At 42.3% G+C, this 25213-nt stretch overlaps 1 protein-coding gene across 1 annotated transcript in view; it reads right to left on the bottom strand.

The window, feature by feature from the left end:
- PHLPP1 (PH domain and leucine rich repeat protein phosphatase 1) overlaps nucleotides 1-25213 on the bottom strand; it is a 144292-nt gene continuing 119079 nt past the window's right edge. Inside the window, exons 11-17 of the mRNA XM_064443468.1 lie at nucleotides 17951-18151; nucleotides 16792-16954; nucleotides 11897-12027; nucleotides 7529-7633; nucleotides 6395-6589; nucleotides 3985-4213; nucleotides 1-2054 (exon numbers count right to left, since the gene is read on the bottom strand). Coding sequence (XP_064299538.1) covers nucleotides 945-2054; nucleotides 3985-4213; nucleotides 6395-6589; nucleotides 7529-7633; nucleotides 11897-12027; nucleotides 16792-16954; nucleotides 17951-18151 — 2134 coding nt within the window. The 3' untranslated portion in view covers nucleotides 1-944. The remainder of the gene's footprint in view (nucleotides 2055-3984; nucleotides 4214-6394; nucleotides 6590-7528; nucleotides 7634-11896; nucleotides 12028-16791; nucleotides 16955-17950; nucleotides 18152-25213) is intronic.

The following is a 25213-nucleotide window of genomic DNA, read 5'->3' as shown; positions in this document are numbered from 1 at the left end:
TCAGGTGTAAATTTCATATTTATTATAACAAAAATTATGACATGTTCATTTGTGCATTCGGCTTTAATATAACTCTTGGTATGTAAATGTTCTACAGCAAATGAGCTCTATACAATCATGCTGGTTGTGGCAGCAGTAAGGAACACGGACAAAACATGTCTGTAAAAGTAAGGAAAGAAAGAGACCAGAGGAAAGAGTGGGTTTTTTTAAATGGTCTACACCATCTTGGCTCTCGCTAACTTGTACACAGCCACTCAGTCCATTACGCTCAATGACCATGGCCCAAAGAGTCGCTTAAGAAAAAAAAGATCAATTTTCAGGTTGTGTCCTTAATGCCAAGACTACAAAACATGTAAGCATCACTATACAACACTGAGCTATTTACACGAATTCCCCAATCAACTGTTCTCTCAGAGAAAATTAGTGAATCTCAGTGACTTAAGTCACCTGGAAGAGTAAAGCAACTCCTAGGAGTTAGTCTCCATATTCTACAAATGTCTATCATTTTCAAGACCAAAAAAAGCCTTTTCTCTCAAAGAAATACAGTATTACAATATTACTTAAATCATTTAGCACTGGCTACTGCCCTGCTTTTCAAACAAAACAAACAAGCCATTTTAAAAAATATTACATCATCATCTGTTTCTCAGCAATATATTAAACCTTTTTATTATTTTTTTTTATTATTTTTTGTTTTTACACTTGATATGTTAAGGAAAGGTTAACTATTTTAAACTTTACCGGTCAAGCGTCTCTAGAAGAAAGTCAATGAATATTAAACCTAACAAACTGAAAAGCTGAAGTTATCTGTATGGCAGGATAAGGAAAAGGAAGTATATAAAGGAAAAGGATAAGGAAAACCCCTGCTGTAATGCGAGCCCACTGGGTCCCACACTCAAGTCTCCTTGTTTGTTAGTTCATTTCTGAGCAGTAAATAGAGTGGGTCATAGTGGTGTATCGTAATAGTCTGCCAGGTGGTCCATCGGATACTGCCGCTGCTGCTGCTGCTGCTCCTGGTGCTGCTTCATAATCTCCTTGACTTCTTCTTCAAGCTCTGGTGGGATGATGAACTGGTCGTCAGGATCGGGTTGTGCCGGGGCAGCAAAGTAGCCCCCTGTTTTTCTGAGCGGCGCGTCCGTTGCAACTTCAATCAAGTTATGGCTCCTCTCTTGTGGTGCCACAGAACCATTGCCCCGCCGGCGCCCTATTGTGCCGGTGGCAGAATGTTCAGCTTTCCTGGGAAGGCCAGGCTCGTCTTCATTGGCACTGATGACGATACCTTCGTCGCTGGCTTCCACCGGCACTTGGAGAAGCTGCTTCTCTTTCGCTCGGCTGCAGTGGATGTCCACCTCCACTTCCACGCGGCTGCCGTTGGTGAACACCCCCTCAATTGGCTCCTCATCGTCGCTGTCAAGGCCGTTGTCGGAGAAGGCGCTGGAGAAGGTGGCGCTGGAGAGCTGCCGTTGGAAAGAATTGGACAGGCAGACAGGGTGCAGCATGCAGCGCTGCTCTCCTGGGTAGGCCGGGCTGTTCTCGTTCATGGCTACCTGTGGAGGCTCATCAGAGGCCGTGGACCCTACCTCGCTGCTCATTTCGGAGGTGGATATCTCGCTGCTGATCTCCGAAGCCATGCCGCTGCTTGAAGATGGCATCCCAAGCGCATCTGTGGGCCTGTCCTTGATGACCACATTGACAGACTGGGGGAAAATGCCTGGGCTGGGAGGTGGGACCCCATTAAGTTCACAGCAGCAGAAGCTGTCCTCCGTCACGTTGAGCTGAACCACGACAGCGCTGATGCTGTCGTTGCAGCCATAACTCTGGGCCAAAGTACAAAGCTTCTTTGCGGCTGCCAGCGCATCAGGCACGTTTCTGACTGCCTCCACTGCTTCATCCATCGAGAGGCTGTCCCACAGCCCCTTGCTCCCCAGAATGAAGAACTCATCTTGCGGAGTTAAGGTGATGGACTGGACGTGAGGACGCGGCACAACACTTGGGTGAAGGAAGGTGTACCCCAGGATTCTTGTTGAGTCTGTCACGCCATTCACTTTGCCATCCTGAAATTAGAAAGGACAGGAGATTGGAAACCAAGCAGACAAGGATACACAGCACCTGCATCTCCTTGCATTTTACCGATGGCTGCTTTTGCAGTACCCCCAACACTGTCACTTACAGACAAGAAAATGGAAAAGCGAAGTGACTTGCAAGGAGGTGACAGAGCTGGGATGAGAGCACAGCAATGGCTGGTTCGCAATCCTGCACTACGCCTCCTACACCCTACTGATTTGTCGTCAGCATCACCTATGCACAGACCGACAAAGCAGATGTCTGCAACAAAGAGCCCTCTATTCTGCTCCCGCAGCTGCGAGAGCCAACTGGACTAATGTTTTACCAGTGAGTCAGACTTATCCCTCCTCCACCCACGATATCTGGCTTTATACACGGCAAATTCACACACAGCTCCATTTGATACAGGGGCAGGTCATTCAGTTATGACTCTTCTCTTGCAGCTGTAACAATCGTAGGTTTCATCTTGGCTCATCACTTTGGAAACAGAAGTTCATTAAAAAAAAAGACTTTAAATGAAGCATGCAAGTCAAATGCAGCAGAGAGCAAGTCTGCATTTCTCCGTCAGCTGAGTTGTACTGAAATGTTTTACATGCCCCAATTACTTACTACATTTCCACTAAGATATGACATTTCCAAGGGGAGGAGGAGTAATATCTGAAGGGAGAAACATCAGTAAAAATGGACGTATTTGAGAAGTAAACCCCATGCACGTCCGAATCCCAGGATTCTGTCCTGGTTAGAACCCCAGCTGCCAGAATAAGCAGAGCAAGTGTCTGAAACAGCAAGCCTGGCTATCTGTCAGCCTGCTGGGGGTAGCTGCACCCTGCTAATTGCATGTTCGAGAACCACCAAGGTGAGGATTTACACTCATTTGGTCCAGCTGACGACTGCAGTGGTTATTATAACGCAGATAACCACAGAAAAAATGAACCAAGATTATAAGCTTCCCCTTTAAAACCACTCAGAAGAAAAAAAGAAACTAAACCTTGTCGTCTTGTTAACTTCCCCATTAGAAGGCTGACAGCAGTGATAAGCCATCAACGTGCATGAAATCAGTGAGTCATCTTAAGACTCAGCGCAGAAATTTCCCTCTTCCTCTACAGAACAACAAAATGAGCGTGCCTCGGTGATGCACACTATGTTGGAGTGACTCCCGACTTGTCACGTTTGAGATCCCAGTCGTCACCTTTCCCTGGCAAGATCAATAGGCACATGACTTATTCCACACACACTCTCCTACACACACGCACACCCTGCTCACTGGCATACAGCAGTGAATCTTCTGTCCTTTCCTCCACCATTAGAAGGATTCAATATTTATCTATTCATATGCATGTGTCACACAATGCAAAGCAAATCTGACAGTGGTGGCTTCAAGCCTGTAAGAAGGGAACAAATAATTTTCTCCTCTCTCATGGTTCAGCTGAGCACTGGATGGGTTCTCCTTTTGGGCAAGTGCTCTCCTCAAGAGCCGCCTGTCAAAGGGCAGCTCTGGGAACATAGGAGCTCAGACAGCAAAGCCAGCCTGCCAGGAGCAAGGAGTCTCCTAAGAGAAGGATGGCATCCCTCCAAGTGCTCTGCCCTCTCATCCTTTTCAACTGGAGAGGCTCTTCATGACAGCTCCAACACAGCAATTGCTCTCCCCATTAGGAGGAGAGCGTCTGCTTTCTTGTTTCAACACATGCTCACAGTTGCTCACTCTCTGAAGCTAACCAAAATCCAGCATGGTAATGGGATGGAAAACCAACTTGATTGCATGATACAAATCACCTTGAAAGGAAAAGTGCAACTCTGGAACCCATACCATTAACACCACCTCTTAGAGGTTACTAATATCAACACTCAATTTCATGCATTACTGTGCAAATACTCTCCAAGGAATCTGCCAGTTCCAACAGTCCCTAACTGTTCTCTAACCTCTGTGATAATGGCCTTATGCTGCTTAATCCTCTTCAGCTCTTCTTCACAACTCATCACGTAACACCTGGACAAAGGCAGAGGTTTCCCATTCCGGCAGAGAATGGTTTGGCACTTCCCCACGTTTGCTGAGGTTAGCGTGAAGCATCCACCAGGGTCCATGGGATCATGTTTTATATGGCAAAGGACAGCAGAGCCTCCAAGTTTTTGTCCAGCTGTTCCAAGTTTCCTGGAATTTAAACAAAACATGATTGTTCTTTAATTGGAAGGCAAGTGTTACGGGTACTACAGAGAAACAGCGGCTGTTCTGCAACGACAAGCACTTGGGGCATTGACTCTATTGGATCACTGGGTCAGAAACAAAAGCCTCCACTGAAGACTGACGCTACGGCAGCACTGTGGAGAAATCACGTGCACCTCTCGGGCACTGAATTATTTACACATATGCAGATACGCAGATCTGCTCAATTTGAGAACAACAACAAAAAAATCTTTGCACTTTTAAGAGTTGCACAGTTGTCTCTCTTCCTCTACAACTTAAAGACATTTGTTCTAAAGGTCAGATTGAGGGAAAGAGAGGGTTAGAAAAGAACCGAGGACTATTAAATAAGTATAGGTATAGCTTAAAAAGGGGGTTCATATTATCCAGCTGGTTCTTTGGCTTCTGAAGCTACAGATTTTATTACAAAAATAATAATTCTAACTGTAAAAACTCTATTTTTGAGCAAAAACAGAAGGTAGAGGTTCACTGTTTTGTGATGTGTTCAGAATAATGCTCTGAAGTTATCAAATGATGACCAAAAAACCACAGTGACTGAACTCCACTATAAGAAGACACATTTTTCATTTTTCCTGTCAGTTAATAACCTGTTAAATAGGTTCTTAGAAATATTTAAGCCTGCTGTTTTAGCCAGGTTCATAGTGAAAAAAAAATAATCTATGGCTAAAACTGAAGTTTTCAGAATCCTGTCACTGGAATGTAAATTCAGTTCAGTGCTAGACTGTGAAAACCAACCATCTTTCCCAGTATCTCATTTACCAGGGCCTTCTCCTATAGTAATTAGGAATTACAGTAATTAGAAAGCTAATGATAAAGGTTACTAAAATTTATATTAAGGCTAGGTATAGCTGGCAAGAAATTTTGATTCAAAATCCTGGGGACAGAATGCACAACTGAATTTGTAACTAAGCTTCATTGTGCTTTTTTATTTTTTTTTTTTTAATACACTTCAGGAGTGTTGCATATCATCTGTAAGAATCCTCAGTGAACAGTTAAATGAAACTGGAATGAACACTATTTCTGGTTCTCCAAAGAAGTGGTTAGCTTATTTTGACATACAAGGAGAGGGGGGAAAAAAAAAGGCAAGCAGCTTTTTGTAGGAATGCCATATTCCTGTGAAATTGCATTAGTAGTAAACAAAACCACTTAGTAAGTACTTTCAATACTCAAATTGGTTACTATTTTTTGGTATTTTAAGTATATGGCAACTACCTTCTCAGCTACCCACCTGAGGCACTGCTATAAGCAATTACGGGAAGGAAGCATTTTTCCCCTCGTGTTTGTGAGGGTCAGTACCACCCTACTGCTTCCATATCTTTTGCACTACCATAACTTCAGTATTTTTCCTTTCCAAAGGTGCAGCAATTGAATGATAAGCAATGCTACTCTTAACTTGATCCATTTCCTCAGTCTCTAAGCTGCTTATTTGCTTTCTCTTCTTTGTTTCCCTGACCTCTTCGTTCTCCTTGGTTCAATTCCCTTCGTACTTCTTCGCTCAGTGCCTCCCCAGACACAATTTCTTCTTCTGTCAAGAACAGCACGGACACAGGTTTCCAAACCACTACACAGAGCTACTACTACACCCACAGCTATTGTATCTCAATCTCTTTGGATGGGTCCTATTCAAATAATATTCTAAGACCAAAGTGATGACAGGAGATAGACATTTCTAAGGAGTCAGACTACATGTTTTAAATATCTGTGTAGCCTTGAATAACCTGAATTGGTACGGAGAAACAGAAAGGACCAGCCCAGGCTTTGCAGCCAGTAGTAGTAAGGAAGTTTAAAAGATCATCAAGAGATTCGTACCACTGATTTGGTTATGGCCAACTGTGAATCGTAAGATACCAGAAAAGCATAAACTTCCACCCACCACTTAGTCATGAGCATTTAGTAACTTTGCATGTGGGTTGTGTGGTGTTGGGGTTTTTCTCCCCACACCTGAAAGGAACAGAGGCCAATATTCACAAAACAAGCAATAAAAGAGAACACTGTAGTCAGATACCAAGGCTTTTTTCCCCACCTTGCACTTTTTTGAAGAAAGAAAAGAGCAGGTGTCTGACCTGAAAGCGAACAAACTGCCCAGCAAGCATACACGAGGTAAAAAATGCTTCAAGGTCCAAGACTCACCTCTGCATAACGATGAAAGTGTTGATCATGTATTCCTCCTCATTTTTTGTTTTCTGCAGCTCTTCTGCCAAGATGTCGCTCATTGTGCACTGCAGCAGATACGGCACTTCCACGTTGCGGTCACCATCAAACACACCATAAAGTGCCTCTCGGTTGTCGCAGAAGTTATTGGCTGAAAGTGCTGCCACACACAGCCTAGTAAAAAAAACAAAGCAGGAGAACATCAAGGTTGTTACCCACTAATAGTTTCTCATCTCGTCATTCTAACCAGAAAGATGCAGCCTAGTCTGAGAGCTAGTTTTAACCACCCCTGTTCACAAGCATTTCAGGACTGCTTGCTGAGCAGCAGAGAAGAGTCAGGCCCATCAATAACGCTAAGATGTGGAAAGAACTATATTGGAAGTTCAAGCCGAGCCCTAAGGATTCTTCCTCGTTCACGTGCTGAAAAGAAGTCCCTTATTTGCAGAAACGGGAAAAAGTATGCCTGAAATAACATCAGCTGAAACCGCACTGGCCCCTCTGAACGCCATCCTTGTGATTTAACATGCTGATAACCACGTTGTGTGTTAAATCAGTTAATAGTAAGTAAAGGCTTGCTGGCACTTGCTACGGAAACCTAGGGTAGCAGAAGATTTCTAAAAAGGTATTTAAGGAACAAAGAAAGATTCATCGCATTGCCAGTGACACAGAGACTAGCAGGCTCTTGGTACATTATTTGTCAAGTGCTGCCTTAGTCACAGGAGCTCCGCACACTATGAATATTCAGAGTTTTGGCCATTCTGCCTCTTCCTTTAGTATGTCTGATTTGCTTGGTAAACATCCTTTGGTTGAAGATAAAGAAGCTTTGCAAAGAGGAAAATGCTTTTAAACACTCAGATCTTTTGCAAGTAGCAGAGTCTTGCATAGACAAAATGTGTCAGTTACACTTGTATCTTAGCAACTTCCCTAACAAAGACCAAAGTGGAGAGCCAGGCAGGGGCCCAGTACACAAACACAGTGTCATGGTATGGCCTCTGCCTTTGTGAGGCCCAAAACGTCCCCAAAACTTTCACTGGAAAAAGGACTTCTTTGTATCAGCATAGAGGTGCTCTGCTGCTAGGATGCTTGTATAATAAAAACCCCGCCAAGCCGTACTTGTTCTTAACGCCTGACGCTTCTGTGTAGCCGTGACTCCACACCGCTGGTGCTCCTGAAGCATCACCGGCTGAGGGCTGGTCGATCTTGAAGCAACGGATATTGCTGCAAGGAGAAAGGAAAGGGGAAAGATTGTCGTGCTGACATGATCCAGCTTAAAATGTGAAGGTAACACCTTTTTTTCCTCTCCCAGTTCTTAGTAATACGTTTAATAAAAGAAAATTAAGTAGGACATTAGAAGTGATTATTTTTGTGTGTCTGTACACAAAGAATAAAAAAAAGCAGTAAATAACTGAGCTTCTATGAGGGTGTCAGCTGCACTGTTTTGCTTAGCCAGCTCTTCTTTCCCTGCTCTCACCCGTAAGCTATTTGTTTCAAACCTGGCCCAGTAGGAATACAAGGCAAATTTGTCACTAGGTTGATGAAATCCAGTACAGGGAGGTGATTTTTCTTTTTTAACTTATACATCTCTCCCACCCATTTTAGCAAGAAGTCTCTGGGTTCTTTTCATTGTACTCAGATGAAGCCTCCTCTATGACCCACACCACCCCCTAAACGGGGGGGGTGGGGGGTGGTGGGGCAGGAAAGGAAAAAAAAAAGGAACAAAAATATTCTTCAGAAACAGCAACATCTAGTAACAGCCTTCCATGAAAGTGCCCACAAAGAGAAATCCGCTCCATCCTTATCCCGTACCAACCTACAAGAGCCAGCCTGCGGTCCCAACAGTGACCACAGTCCTCCTGCCTTCCCCAATTGTACAATCCGATTTTTACTTAGGCCCTTGATCCTCCACCCTCCAATTTACTACCAACATAGCCTTTAGCCTGAATTTCAAATATCTCATGCAGTGCAGTAGACTTAAAAAGGGCCCAGCCCTCTCTGTTTATACTCTTCTCTTCACAGCCCTGCTTTGCTGGAGAGAGATGACCTCCTCCCTGCTCCCTACTGCTCTCTTCCAAAGGCAGGGAAAGCGAGCTCCCCACACGCTGCAGACACTTCAAAGGCACCCGAACCTCTCCTGAACCAAATGAATCATAAAAGGACACAAGCAGAAAGGTCTAACTGTTCACTCTGAGCATTCATTTTTCTCTATCCAAACCCCCACCTGACCTGAACACACAGAAGAGTCTTTTCAGCATTGTACAGCCTTCCTCAAATAACCTGAAGTCCTGTCACACCCAGTTCAATTTCTTTTTATGCTATTAGTCAGGACATACATCAGTGAGGGCAAATTAAAAGCAAACAAATTACATCAATAAAGTTACGGTGTTTTAAGCCCTTGGTTTTGCAGCCCTCTGCCTGACAAACAGGAGGCAAACATCTTGCCATGAACATTAGAAAAGATTATCTGACCCCAAATCTAACTGGAAACCTGGGTCTCTTCCAAAGTAGCAAAGAATTTAATTCTGTCTTCACCTGAAAACCACTACACACATGAGCAAACGCACTTTCTTCACAGACTTCTCATACAAGGCACTTATCTTCCAGGGCAGAAGAACGTGGATCAAAAGGGTTTTACTGTTTGTTTCTTTTTCAGCCGAGTTGACTGACCCCTGGTTCCTGGGCAGGTCAAGGACCCAGAGTTCAGCAGCAGTGGTGAAGAAAGCTACCTCAATGCATCGCTTTCAGCTTCCACAGCGGCACCACTACAAACAGACAACGTGCCCTGAAAGCAATGATATCGAGCAGCACATTCTATGCAGGGAAGATGGGCTAAGGCTTACGGATAGCATGGTTTTTTTCCACCTTAATTTAAAACCAACTAAATGCTCTTTCCTAAAAATCAGAGTAGCAGCATCTTTTTTTTCTTTCTCATTTTCATCGCTACTGAAAATTCTTACATCCAATAAATCACTTGGCAACATCCTCCTAAACATGCAAACCTCCTTTAAGATCTCCATACATATTGCAAAAGCAAGCATGCTTGACAGGACTACTCTTCTCATCAGCACTGAGAATATATATTAACCTACTACCTGCTTGAATCCTGCCAGGGCACAGATGGAGAGCTGCCTTTCACATGCCAAAGGAAGATATAAAAAGTACCAAGTGCACAAGTATTTTTGTGCCTGCCACAAAAAAAAAAGTGAAAGGAGCACCCCCTCCCTCACAGTCAATTATAGCAGCATACCGTAGAAGTCAGTGTAGCGTATCGGTATACGCACCAGTACAGGCTGGGGGCTGACCTGCTGGAAAGCGGTTCTGTTGAGAAGGACCTGGGAGTGCTGGTGCACAGCTGGCTGACCCTGAGCTAGCAACATGCCCTTGTAGCCAAGGCCAACGATATCCTGGGATGCACTAAAAGGCGTGTGGCCAGCAGATCGAGAGAGGTCATCCTCCTCCTCTACTCTGCCCTAGTGAGGCCACATTTGGAGTACTGTGTCCAGTTCTGGGCCCCCCAGTTTAAGAAGGATGTGGAACCCCTTTAGCAAGTCCAGCAGAGAGCTACCAAGATGATCAGGGGGCTGGAGCATCTCCCTTGTGAGGAAAGGCTGAGAGACTTGGGTTTGTTTATCCTGGAGAAGAGAAGGCTGAGGGGGGATCTTATCATTACTTATAAATATCTGAAGGGCGGGTGTCAAGAGGATGGGGCTAGGCTCTTTTCAGTGGTGCCCAAGGACAGGACAAGGGGCAATGGGCACAAACTGGAACACAGGAAGTTCCACCTCAATTTGAGAAAAAACTTCTTTCCTGTGCAGGTGCCAGAGCAGTGGCACAGGCTGCCCAGGGAGGCTGTGGAGTCTCCTTCCCTGGAGACATTCAAAACCCACCTGGACATATTCCTGTGCCCCCTGCTCTGGGTGTGCCTGCTCAAGCAGGGGAGTTGGACAAGATGATCTCCAGAGGTCCCTTCCAACCCCTACCATTCTGTGATTCTGTGATACCAGTACAGACAGTAAGAAGCCCCTCAGGAGGCCTGAAACACTTGACTATAGCTAATGAATATTAGGGAAGAGAATAGACCTGAGGTCTTAAGAATAATTTATTACAAAAATACAAATCCACAAAAAAAAACCGCACACACAGGAGGAAAAAAGTTTTCTATGAATTAAAGACAATGCATATGCCAGTAAAAATATGGTGTGTAACTGGGCCAACATACTGTTCTACCACGCAGGACTTAAATTTGCACAATACTACTGCAGGACATGACACCTGAATAATTAAGTAGCAAGAGTTTCACTTGCCCATCTTCTCTGCTGGGTTATATACAAGAAAAGCTGATATTTCACTTCATTGCGAAGAGTTGAATTGTGTAAAAAGATTTTTTTTTTTTTTGCTCTCTCCTACAAACCAGAGCAACATTACACACTGCTTCTTCAGGAAGACAGACATTGTCCTGTATACAATAAAGTAGCTCTTAAAATAGAGGAATGCCCCTTTTTTTCCGCTGTCTGCTGCAGAACACAGACCCTTTTTATCTGTGAAAACTCATCATTATTCAAATTTCCATTTATATTTGATAATATCCGCTGATTCAAGCTAAAAGCAAACTCATGCTGTAAGTTTCCCTTGCTTGCACAACAGATGAGGTTTACTACTTCAGTGTCTGATCTTAACCATTTAAAAGCAAACCACATGAAGCAACTGCTCAACCCTTAAAAAGTAAATCAACTCTTTAGAAGGAATCTCTGAGCTGGGGCAGTTCACTTCAGGACATAAAAGCTCAAGGCAGTACCACTGTCCACAGCTGATCTGTTTTAGGGCAACTATTTCCCAGCACACAGCAGGGGACAGCACAAGGCACTTGGCAAATTTCAGTTATGGATGGGAAGTCCCAGGGCAGGAAACAAACAGGCAGACATGAAAAAAATAGAGGGTCCCAAAGCAAGGTAGCTAGCTTTGCTGCAAGCAGAGTGCAAGATGAGAGTCTTCAGGAGCAGCTTAAATATGGAAAAAATATTTATAGGACAAAAGCAGAGAGGTATAAAAAGTAACATGAAATGGTATGTGAAGAGGTAAAGATGAGCACGATGGCAAAGACGGATCCAAGCAGATGCCCGTGAGGGGGAAAAAAACATAGTAAGTAGCTACTGGCATCTCAATGGTAGAATAAAACAAGTATTTTGGTTTAATCTAATGTCAGAAGCAAATTGGAGATCGAACTGGCCCAACAGGAGTTATACCAGCCTAGCAGACCTCTTCAGCAGTAGTTACAGCTGAAAGCAATTGCAATGAAGTGGGTAAAGTAATCCTCTTTAATGAAGTATTAATTTCTGAACTACCCATACATCTGTTACTTCCTGATCCACTGACAACTGGGAGCCATACTCCTTGAAAATATTTACACTTCTGTGTGTTGTTGTTTTGTCACATCCTAGTGACAGGAGTCCCTCTGCCCCCTCCCCACTCTGTAAGGTAACTTACTTTAGCAGCTCCAGGGTTTTGTGATCCAAGGCTAATCTGGGATTTCCAGTCAGGTCCAGCTCTTGCAGTTTTGGAGGCAGGTTTTCAGGCAATGTGATTTCACTCAGTTCATTGCAGCTTAGGTCCACGCACTGCAATAGGAAAGCAGCCAAGTAAGCAAGAGAATTCAGCTGTCATCAAGACCATACAAGTTTTGATTAAATGTAGTAATGCATGTTTCATGAACAGTCAAGGCTGCAACCAAGACCTAAGGCCATTGGATTTAGGTATGTGGTTCTTACAAAATAACTCTCATATGGCATTTGGCCATCTTCCCAGATGCCTGGGACACCCAGAAATATGTTCCCTCCATTCCCATCTCTGACCAGGTGTTGTCTTGTTACAAAACTAGTAAGGTTTTTCTGCTCTTCACAAAGACAAAGATGGTCAGTGCATTTTCAAGTATTTAAGAACAAAGTGTTACTGATGAAGACGATAGTCAGTCTTTTAATGGATAAAGGAAACTGAGATAAATACAGTTGAGGCTTCTAAGCCACTGGCACAGCAGCCCCTCCTCCGAAGTTAGTTTAAACCAGCACATTCTCAGGAATTCAGTATTTACTGAGGGATATTAAAATAAGCAGGGTTATGAATGCATGTGGAGGGGAGGAGTAGAGGGGGGAAGGAAAAACTTTTGGAGCAGTTTTAAATGTGGTCTTAATTCATGTCATCTTAGATGGATTAATATTTAAATATGAAGTCAATAAAATTGAGTGAAAAAATTAAAGCTTCGATATTTCCGAAAAAATGTGATACCAAGCAGCAGAGAAACTTGCTGACTATCCACCAGCGAAGTACAAGTTAGCTAGAACAAGTGCACTAGAAAAACAAAATCCCCAAAGAAACATCGTTTAAAGCTGCATATCCAGATGAAAGTCCATACAAAGGGAAAAAAAATATGGCATTTTAAAACAAAACCAACTCTCCAAACCCTATTACAGGACCACCAGGTAGCATGCACCAAATCTGCAAAAAAAAAAACCTTCAGAGGACAGAGCAGGCTGGTATTTAACAGAGGATAGAACTATCCACATCTTTCAGAAAGACCATTTTCTACTGTCAACCTCCAAAAAGAGAGAGACTTCAAAAACTTTAATAAAACAGAAAGCTGAAAGGGGCAGGGGGAGGCTTTTCCTAGCTGCACATTTTGACCATTACATAATTTCCATTGATACAAGCGAGACATTTCCATTTTTGTAGGTATATTCAAAGAAATCGGGTCCTGAACTAGAAGAAGGCATAAGATAACCAAGTAAAATCTGGAAAAGAAAAAACTAACACTTTATTAAGTACAAGCAATGGAAATAAATTTCTGACCCAAATCTTGAATCCTAAGGTTGTCTAATATGGAGGCCTTGTTATCTATAGATAACAAACTGCTGACGTTATCTACACTTGATAAGGAAATCAGAGATTATATCTGTCATTCAAACAAAATAGTAGACAGCTTAACAGAACAGTTACTCCAGCCAGCTTTTCTCCTATACCCAACTCCTTGCTGCTTCAAGAAAGCCAGTAATTACTTTGCAGATTAAAGAAGCTGCCAGCAGGCCTTGCTGTGTTCAACACCTCGATGCCACTACAAATTTGATAGAAAAGTGTGCTGGAATAACAAGCACACACAAAAAAAAAAAATATCGGTAGAGTAATTTCATTGTTCTCATTAAATGCCCAATATGCCAAAGGTAGCAACACTTTACAGCACATCCCTTGGTCCCTACACACTTGTGAAGAGCACTTATTTATCAGGCTAGGATTTCTTAGATTTTATTTGTACTATTTGAAGAATAGGCTAAGATGGACTTTCTGTATATCTATATTAAATTTAGTTCTTATTCTACACCCCAGGCAAGCAGAAAAGCGTATTTCTTAACTGATCGCAAAATCCCCATGCATTATTTTAATGCAAGCTGGTTTAGTCCCACCCATGCACAGCACCAGAAGAGCGACTCCTGCAATTGCACACCTGTTTTTGCACTGGATGGGCCAGCTGGAAGACGGGGTTTAATAGTCAGCATTTGCTTACACTGCACTTACAGCTTTGTAACCGTTTTGTCCAAGACTGGAAGGGACTTGAGTTATCTCCAGTTGTGACTGAAGGTTGTCATATCAATACTGACCTATCTAACTAGAACAAAAACTACCAAGGATTGAGAGTTTTGTCTTTAAGACGTTACTTCTACTAGATCTTCATTTATTTCCGATCTCAAGGTAATCATCCTGTGAAAGATAAGCTTGACTAAAAACTGTGACAAGAAACCTCTATATCACCCTTACCTCAGCAGCCCAGCAAGAAAACCATGAAAGAGAAGCAACTCATCAGTCAACAAAAACTGGATGATAAAGTAAAGCCAGTGCTTTTCCCAGGTGGGAAAAGCAAGCCTAGGTTGCTAAGCTCTGCTCAAGCAGTACAGAGTACTCAACTGTTTAACTGCGAAAGAACACCAGAACACTGGATAACAATTTAAAAAGTGCCCTTTTTTATTTCGTAAGGCAAGGAAATTGAAGTCAAACAATGGCTGTAAGGAAGCGTCTGCTGGGGCGTTGACTCAGGTGCGTGTGCTTTCAGCTGCTTGGCCATTTGCAGAAGACACTTTAGTGTGCGCAGATAAACCTAACTCTGACAGTATAAGTAACTGTCATAAAATACAATCAAAACTCTGAAAAATGTATAAGATAACTCAGAGACATCCTCTGGGCTCTTTAACAGAGGACAACTTCTGTAGCCTTAACTGTAGTGTGTAAGAAAAGGCTTAGAGACAACTGTATCACTAAAATGACCTTGTGTTTGGAAATGCTGGAGTTACTGCAAGTGTAAAAGCATCATCATTTATACTAGCTTTCCTTCTGAAATTATTCCACACAGCACAGTAACTGCTGCTACTAACTGTTCCAAGTATCACTGACTCCAAAACCATACTATGTCAGTATCTCAGGCTAACTAAACACAAAAGCAAACCAGCCATTACCTCAGGCAACAGAGTTTCCCCAAGAAGTTTAGAGTGTTTGAACACCACCTCAGTTAAAATTAACCATCAAATATGACATAATCACAGAGATGACATAAGACTATACAACTTTGTGCTTTGCTACAAGCAACCTTAATTTCACCAAACAACCAAATCTATACTCAAACAATAAATTCTGAACTTACTTTAGCACATTTTGAACGCTCTCACATACCTTCAAAGGAGCTCCAGTTAAGCTAAGTAACAGATACAGCCAGGCAGCACAGGCTTGACCTCCAAACTGACAAACACCAACCCTGACCTAGAGAAATCACCAAGAGGCCAGAAGAACCCCTATGCCCAAGAAGGCAGCTTCCCATCTGGCAACTATATGAACTCCTCTCACCTACTCAAAATCAGGCTTGAGTACTGACCACGCATTTTCTTTCCACAAAGGTGGAGTCCTAGAGCAGAGTGTCCTCTTCGATGAAGTTACACACACTATCCCTGCAGTCCCAAACCAGTTAGTGATGTCCAGGCCTCCTCCCTCTGCTAAAGAGAACTAAATAACCGTAGGGAACCAGCAGGAAGACACTAGCAGGTCTTTCCAAGAGCATTTTTCTACTAAGCATTATGGCAGAGTAGCACTTTAAATACTGACACCTTTACAAAACATTCAGCTTTCCCCATAACACACAAACAAAAAGTTGATTGTTCCCTATCAACATGTTTACATTATACTTATTTGAGGTTTTTTTTTTTTGGTTGACACCACCCTCATACTTTTAAAGAAATGTTTACTGTGCAGAGTCTCGCTCCCCCACCCCAATTCTTCCTCTAAGAAAAAAGGCTTTGCTTCTGATTGATTCTAAATGGTCCTTCGCTTCCTCTGGCCATTGTTCCAAAGAGGGAGGAGTATTCAAAAACCTACAAGTTTGTTTGAGATTTCCTGGCTAAAACCACAAAGCTCATCTTTACATGTACTCACTGTCCAACAGAATTATTGCTCCCGCTGCTTTTCCTGACCCCAGACACCGAGGCACACATGGCAGTCTGGGAACTTAGCCTTTTGACTTGACAAAACGCCCAAAGGACACTTAAGTTGTTTGGAACCCATGAATAGGTAATCAGTTCTCAACCTCGGAGAATGACAGATTTTCTGCCATATCACAAGATTTGTATGCTGTGAGTTAACCGTCTCCCAGTTCTGGCCAGCGGAAACAACATGCAGCGCAGAATACTCTGCACAATAGCCAGGCGAGAAGCAGGAACTTGATTCATAAAAGGTAAGCAGTAGTGCTCTTCAGTGTGGTCAGGCAAAGAATGTGTCCCACAAAAAGAAGTGTCAGGAAAAGTACAGAATTACTTTTGGAAACACATACAAGAGACGGATTAAGCATTCCTCCAGTTGTGCAAAATATGACTGCAATTAGGAAAATTAAAGTAGCTCGCCTGAATACTCAAATCCTGCGCTCCTGGAATTTATCTATGTCCCCAAGGCCTATCCCATTTTGCAGCTTCAGCGGTTTTTAACACGCGCTCTAAACAAAGTCCATTCCTACACAATCAACCAATTGCCCAGGCAGCAAGAGTTAATTACGCATAGCTTTTGCCAAATGTTTAAGTCATAACTGACTGTAACAGGAAGACAATTAACACTTATTTGGCACAGAAGAGAGGATCTAGTGAAGGTGAGTGTAAAATCAGATTTTGAGGCTCTTCTTCCCTTCCACTCTAAGGCAGCACAGGGGCGAATATTTTGCATAAGACCTCAGAGGAGAAGGCAGCTGTCAGGTCTCTGTAATTTCTGAGAATATACTATCCTGTAGCAATGAGAGACCTGAGGGGAGAACAGAACTGGTAAAGTTGCATTATACTTGCTTCTTCCAAAGCACATTCATTCCTTACCTTTATTTCAGGAAGCTGCATGACTTCTGGGAAGACTTCAATGCAGTTGGAGTGTGCAATTACAGTATGCATACGTCTGCAGTTCATGATGGTTGTTGGAATGGCTTTCAGTTTGTTCCCACTAATATCAATTTCCTCCAACTCTTCCAGCTTGGCCATTTTGCTACGAAAATAGGAGTTTGAGAATTTTTTCTTTTAATAGACATGCATATTTTATTTTGAAGCAGTGATAAGAGCAGTGGTTTTCATCATTTTAAGAAAATAAAATTGCAGACTTTGGTCCTTGTTCACAGCAGTGCCTGTCACCTATCCTCACATCAGACCCTAACACACTTGTGGAACAAAACGTGTGCTGTTTCTCTCAATGTTTTGTTAATGCTACTTTTCAAGTGACTTATTTTGCTTACGTTCCCCCTGCTCACCAGCTCACTTTCACTCTTTTTCTTCCTTCCTTCCCCCCTTTCTTTCAACCCTTCACCCCAGATTTTCCCTTCCATCTTCTGACATCCCACTCAGCCCTTCCCCCAGAATTAATCTCCCTCCCTCCCCCTTACTGTTGAAGCCCAGCTGCTCAGAACATCACACAAGGACAGAGATGTCTCATCCTTTATTTATTGGCATCTCTTTTCCAAGGTTGTACCCCATCAGCTTTACAGGGCATCTTACACTTGAAATATCTCTGATTAAAAGAGAGTGAATTGGAAGTACTGAAATTGCTGCCAAGGCAGAATCTCCTTCTGGAGTGAGAGGATTTTTCCCCAGCAGAGTTTAGTCCACTTCCAGAGGACATCTCCAGACTGCTATGCTCACAACTCTCTTGTAAGAAGCCCACCAGATGTAAGCAAAGTGACCAAGGCAGGGGAAACAGAAGACTCTGCTTGACTTCAAAAGCATATAGCAGTCATGCTGAATTAGTCCAGTTGAAGAATTTTAAGTGTAATCAAAACACACCAATATGCAGCATTCGCTTGCCTGTGTAATGCAAGAGAGGGTAGCAACGTGGAGGAGGGCAGAGCAGGTGAATCCACCCGCTGCAGCATCACTGCATTCAAAATGCAGCCTGTGCCACCACATTTCTCTGCAATTTAGTTCTTGCTGTGAAAATGTTTCATGATGCCCACCCACCGGAGAGCCGGAGGCAGTGAAACCAGTTACTTACCTTGCAGGGAAGCTCTGTAGGCGATTGTAAGCCATGTGCAGTATTTTCAGGTGTGGATGGCCTATTAACAAGGGTACGCATTTATCGGTGAGGTTGTTATTGGTCAAATACAACTCCTGTAAGATGCTGTTGGTTTCTTCAGAAAGAGTGGCTGGAGGAAGCATTTCCAGTTTGTTGGCAGATGCATTAAGAAATCTCAGACTGCAAAGAGAAGTTGCATAAGGGAGTTCAGTGAAACACCCTGGAGGTTTTGTCTAGAAGTATAAATAAAAATCTCTATTTTTAACATTTAAGATAGTTATATAGCAAGGGTCAAAAGCAACAAGTTCACAACAATGGAGAGAAAGACCAAAAGTCTAGTGCTGTATGAACAAAACTTCTGATCAGGTTTTTAAACGAACACATTTGTACAAGCAAAACATCTGCAAAATGAATATGTAAAAATGCGTCTATCCCCTTTATCAAGGCCTCAGTACCTCCAACATTACTACAGATGTACATACAGGTAAGAGCAATAACAAACCACATCATTTCCATATTCATTCCACATAAAAATGTGTTCTGAATTCATCATCAATGAACCATGAGAGTATAGCTGCCCTTCAAGTGACTAAGGGAAGTAACTGGTAAAAAAGCCAGCCAGTTTTTCAGTATTCTAAATACTGGTGAGGGTGCAGACAGTATTTTGTTTAAACCTGCAGGCCTGAAAGCAACTACGAAATATGAAAAAAGTCCTTTCTGAATATTTGGATAAGTAAAGATGCACCGATCACAAAGAAACCCCTGAGACCAAGCATTAATTTGCCTTTTAGATCTTAAAGAGAGACAGTCAGTGCTAATAGTAAATTAAATTTAAAATGTTATATACTTGCTTGCTGATGTATGCAGCAAGACAGCCAGACCTCTGTGTAGCTCCTGAGTGCCCTTCCCCTACTCCCCAAAGTAGCATAAGCCCTTGTCTATATTTTCTGCAGTCCCACCACAAGCAGCAAGGACTGAAGAAACACAGAAACTGAGTTATTCTTTCTCCCTCAAAGGAATTTTTTCCAGTACTGGAACAAGACCTGTTTAGGTATAGGCACTGCCCGCTCCTGCCAGTCAAGTTCTGCGGGCAGAGGATTCATGTTTCATTAGGGGAGTTGGTGATCACAGTAGCGCTGGAGGAATACACACTGTAGGCATCTTGAGGACTAGAATTCACACAAGCAATTCCAAAGAAATGGAAAAATAAGGCTATTTATCCTTCAGTAACCAACTCTGGCATGACCATGTCTTTTCAACAGAAATAAGACCTCTCTCTTCCTTCCTCCCCTTTTCAGAAAAGGCTGCCTTGGAGAACTTGTGATACAGAAGTAAGTGTGTGCCTGCCAGTCTGCAGTGACCGCATTCCAACCAGGCTGTGCTGCTCCTACCAACTAACGGGGACGGGCAGGTGCAATAGGCAAAGTTGCATTTAAGAAACAAGACTCATAAGTGAGCTGGGTGAGCCACTGATCAAGACACAAAAGGTAAGTGCGCTCCTGTCATCGATCTTAAGAGAATGTGATAAAATATTGATAGCTTCTCCCATGCACGCAGGAATCCACAATGACCTTTAAGGTCTGTTAATGAATGAAATGGATTTTCAGGAGTTGCAGCTGGTTGAAACTTGCTCGGCAGCAAATAAGGGTCAGACATGCTACAGAGGAGTCACGTGGAATGCCAAAGGATTAAAAAACCTACTATTTCCATTAGAAGAAAAATCTCTCAGCACTGCACAGAACTGAAACTAGGTTAGCTGTTATACACAGACAGAGGAGTCCACTTCGGAGAAACACAGTTTAATCCTCAGGCTCATTCATTATTCACAAGGGTGGTAAAACTCCAGAGAAGGAAGGGATGGGAGGGAGGATTAATACAGAGAAAGGAATAAGCAGCTGAAAGGGTTTTCTAGAATTATTTATTTATTCTAAAAAGATGCTGCTCAATTTCACTTTCACCCTTTAGCTATAAACTAAAAATATATTAAGCTCAAAGTTGGATTACTAAACTGAAGCATACCACATCAATGGTTCCTGTACTTAATTAGCACACCTCTTGCTGAAGTACAGACAACTATCGCTTTGGCAACTTCAATCTAATACGCATGATGGCCTCCTCTCTCCACAAAAAAAGGCACTTTGATTAACATGAAAGCCACAAAATCTTTTGTACCACTCATAGTACAAAATGGTCGTCTTCAGCTCAGCCTGGAAAAGCTTGAGTAATAAAAAGGTTTAAGGCTGCTGGGAAAAGCAAACTTTCAAAGGACTATGATGAAGAGGTGGCTGCAAAACATCCCCCAAGAAAGGCATGTTCTACTACCCTGAAGAGGAATCTGTATTTTACTTTTGTTTTTACAGGCTGCGGCAGAATAATCTGGAGTGTTTGACAGGTACCTTCTTTTAATAACCAAGTGGAGCTCAAACAGATAACCTAGAGAGCATCCTATGGCTATGAAGTTCAGAAGAACAAAAGTTTGCTCAGTACAGCTAGCACAAAACACAGCTGAAAGCTTCAAGTAAGCAAAGGTACATTGCTCTGATAAAGCTGAAATTAATAGTATGCTATACCAAAGCCATTTTAAATTCAAAACAAAAATGAATTAAATAAAAGCACTTCTGTTTTTAATAAACCTTCAACATTGGTGGAATACAACAAGAAATGTCAAGCTGTTCCCTCACTGGTATTAAAAGTGGCCGGAATCTGCGTATTCCTGCCAAAAATAAGGTTTGATGCATATATTTTCCAATGGGGAAAGGAGAGAGGAGAGCTGTTGTTCTCCTGCCCCACCCTTTCACCACATCTTCCAGAGTGTGACACAATGTTGGAAATAAATCCCCCATCATCCTGACCTACAGTCTGTTGATATGAACACATCTTTGGTCGCTAGCAAAATCTTGCCAACAGCCTAGAATGGGAACCCTGTGATAGCAGGGTACCTCACCTACCCAACACGTAACATCTCATGGCCGGGCAGCACTCAACAGTCAGATTCAGAACAGTCACATGTTAATCTCTGCCTGTGGCTGACATTATTAAAATTAAATTAACTTTTTAGAAAAGAATATGCTCCTTATTTAAATGTTCCTTTTGACCAGCTGTTACATTAAAACGGTAAAAAACATTCTGAAATGATAATTCTTTCAAGATATTCTCTGGATTTAAAAAAAGTTTTAAAAGTGCACACCATTCTTTTTGGCAGTAGCAGCCTGCTGGTTCGTTCCATTCTCCGCCCAGCTTTGTTAATTCTGTGCTATAATCTTATGTCAAAAAAAAAAAAAAAAAGGCAAGAAGCTGTACTTGCCCATCAGGTTTTCCCTCACACTGATTTAATACAAGTCCTCCGCCAGGTTATTTCTACTCCCCTATTTCTTCATTCTCATGCAATGTGCCAGCTGCTACCCTTAGAAGGCACATCTTACAGACGCCCTCCAGAGGAGTGGAAATTTACTTGGGCACAACTGTTCTGTATCTCTTGTGCATGGACTTAAACTGATTCATGTTCCTTGAAGATATCCCACTCCTATTGCTTATCAGATGGAAGCAGAATGTCAAGTATTAAAGCTCAGTCCAAAATTAATTGTTTCCCTTTCCAATTCCACCCACACACTATACCACAAAGCTCATGAAAAAAAGTACAGCATCACTACAAAAACCTGAATTCAGCAGCTTGCGCACATACCAGAGTATAATATAGTGAGGAGAGCATGAATTAACAAGTACTAAAAGAGTGTCAGAGATGAAGAAAGAAACGAAGGCGCTGGCAGGGAGATGCCAGAATTCTTCAGCTTTGACAAGGTGCAAGTTCTCCTCTGGGGTAACAACATAAACATTGATCTCCGGCCGGAATAAGTCACCTTCAGTTTTATGGGGTATTAAAGTACAATCCCATGCCAGATTTAACTTCTCCAAGAGACAAAAGAGAAAAAAAGACTGCCCCAAAGAATACGCTAGAATGCAGGACACAGATCTAATTCAACAATGCAGACCTAATATGCAGTCACATGCATTCCCTATTTAAACCCAGATGATTCTCAGTTTGAACTTCCAAAAGCAGAGGAAGAAAATCTACTGAAAACTGCAAGAGGTTCCAATTTTTTTTTTTTTTTTAACACCGATGCCTACCTCTAGCACATACAAAAGCTGAATACTGACAATTGTGAGAATACAGAATCTCCCAATTCCTCACCATTTTCTGAGGTAGCCTGACAAACTTGGCTTGCTGGTAAGACATAGCCACCATTGAAAAATATAAGTCCTCCAAAAATCTTAGGAATGTTCATCATTAAAAGGAGCAACATGGACAACTGCATCCAATGGCAAAGCAGCAACAAATCAAACCCACTGTGCTTAGCTTGAAAGTACTGATAAGAGTTGGAAAGAATACTGCAGCTGCAAAAAGAGAAATATGCAGAGAAATCAAGATCTCCAGTTTGGCCTGTGCCCCAAGATCTCCATCAGCACAGAGAAATCGAAATACAAAATTTCTTCTTCAGTCCCTTCTGCAGAGACATGCCCTCAATTTCTGATCGCCTAATCCTAAAATAATTTATGATTGTGGTAGCAGGTGTGTGAAGAAGAATCCTGTAAGCTAAGCATTCCATGCCTGGGGGGTAAAATCAAGGCAGTTTTGCCAGCCTGTGCAGAAGAGGGTATTTCTTCTTCTTTAAAAAATAAATAAAATATATTAAAGGACAGAAACATTCAAGTGTCTCCCCTTCCTGTTGAGGGACTCCCCAAAAACCCACTTAACTGCTATCTGCTATCTCCTCAGCTCTTACTTTCCAACCTATCTTTAGCTATTTCATTAACTGGGATTTCCCCAGTTTCTAACATATCTGCTTGCAAACCCTAACCTACCAACCAATGAACAAACGCAGCTAAGCATTTCTGCAACACAAGTGTGTGCATCAAACACTCAAATAGCTCTTTGCATTCATTTGACTTTGTTTCCTCCCTCACTTCTCCTGCATCCACGACAGGACTGAATATTGGCATCATAAAGAAGCAGCCACAATGGGTGGAAATGGCAAATATCAAGAGCAAGCTTAACTGGGTCACCTTTCAGAACCCTGGCAAAAAAACCCAAACAAACCAACCACCAAATCCAAACCAAATTAAATCAATTCAAAACAAACAGAACATCAGAACAGATAAGAACAGCTGAACAAAGCTGAAAACAAGAATCATGCAGATAAGAGCCTAGACAGGCTCTGAATAGCTGACACTGACTTAGCCCCCATAGCTGGTCACTACCAGATGTTAGATAACAAAGCCCAAGCTTTAAGTTGTGCACATCACAGCTACACATCTTCACCACACAACTGCTTTAAGTAGTGTGATGGCTGTTTCAAGGGTTTATATCGAAAACATTCATACTAACTGGAAAGGAAGCTTAAGCAAGAGACAAACCCTTGCCTTTCACCAGAGTCTCCATTTTTAAACCCCCCTGACCACTGACACTGCTTTTCTACCATTCTCCGCCAAAGCTCTTCAATGCTTGTCCATCGTATCCGAAAAGCATTTTGTAGAGCTGTTTTCATGCCATTAAATAGTCGTTCGCTGCAAGCTGGTCAAGGAAGGCAGTAAAAAGTGTGTACGAGAATCAGACAGAGCAGGAAAGGCATGAAAGCAGATGAAGCAATGGATAGAAATTAAAGGCTGCAGGAATGCAGGTGCATGAAAAAAAATGTTCAGGACTCAGCTTGGGAGTTTTCCCCATCAGCACTTGCATGAATTCTCTGTTTTTGCAGCATCTGGTAATGAGAAATGAAGAGATTATCTGGCTGCCTCTGTGGCGCTCCTCTTGCCAAGAAAATCCCCACCCTGCAAGAGAAATCCTTGCTAACATGATCAAGATGTGCATACTTTTAGTGCAATAAACAGAACTGAGTTCTGTCTTGGTCAGAAATGTTTTGTAGACTAGTCCTCAACTTCTCCTCAAGTAACAGTTTAAAACTGAAAATTAATTAAAAAGCAGACCAACAAAATATCCCTACATTATACTCTTCAGCAGAGAATGACACGTCTTCATTGCTTTTTGAAGGATTAAGGCAGAAAAGTGATGTTCGTTGATTCTTCTATTAAGAGAACCAGAGGTTTTTCAGTATTTTTTACTCTTTTTTTGGTGAAAGTGATATTCTTTCTTCGTGCACCAATGCACCGATTTCTTTCCTTTCCTCAGATGTTGTAGATGTCAAAACCCACCAGTGCTTGTGCTGAAGTATGCCCAAGGCATTTCACACCCACTTCGTCAAATATTCAGGACTGAGAAGGAGAAAGCGTTTATAATTCACAGCATGAGACTTCATATCCAGACAAGATATCATCTGTCAGTTGCACAGACCCGAGTACCTTTCCAAAAAAATAAACCAATCTTTTCAAGGCTGCAAAAGGTAAGTCATTTTATGGAGAGGTCAAGGTTCTGTAAGGTAAAGTGATTTGTCCAGCATTACACGCTGGGTAGAGACCATGGCAGACCACTCGGGCAAACCAGTTCTCTTGGCACATCTGGCAGTACAGATTGTGCTTCCTAGGGAATGCTTGGAAAAGGGAAGCATTTTACCTTTTTTAAAACAAAACAAACCCCTGAACACCTTTGCCTGGCCCAGACCCATTTCTGTTGACACTTAGGCTGCTGACAGATGCAAATATTTGAAAACAAAATAAGAAGAAATATGTTTCCTCTAGGAAATTCCAAACTTAAAGCTTGGACATTTTGCACTAATTGCACTGCTGTTTTCCTTCACAGTTATCACTTCTGCAGCAGTCACAGGACTCCCAGCATGGACAAGCCGTTTCTAAGCCAAGTCATCTAAACCAGTAAAGGGGTAGGGAACAAGCGGGGAAAACCCCACCCAAGCCAAGTGCTGCTATTACCATCACAAATGAGGCAGATTGCAGTGGTGATGAGATGCCAGAATGGGTAAGCTCATCTCCTGAGTCGGTACATGACTTTATTAATACACATAGAAGACTGAAAACACGTGCCTTGTACTGCTTGAAAGCTGCAGAACAGCAAAGCCACAGAAGGGAAAAATCCCCAAGTCTCAGACATTTAATAGTGTTATTCAATGTGTTATTCAATTCTACCTCTTCTCAGCATACATTTAGCAACTTCTGGATATCTACCTCCAATTCTGGTTTTAGCCTGTACTTGTTCATTTTGGCATCACACAAAAAAAATCATGAAAAGCTGTCTACAGTTTTGTAGCTCAGTTTAAAATGAGTTGCAGTACAAAA

The sequence above is a fragment of the Phalacrocorax carbo genome, chromosome 2 (genome assembly GCF_963921805.1).
Source record: "Phalacrocorax carbo chromosome 2, bPhaCar2.1, whole genome shotgun sequence".
NCBI classification, from domain to species: Eukaryota; Metazoa; Chordata; class Aves; order Suliformes; family Phalacrocoracidae; genus Phalacrocorax; species Phalacrocorax carbo.
This window is presented reverse-complemented; position numbering and strand designations above follow the sequence as displayed.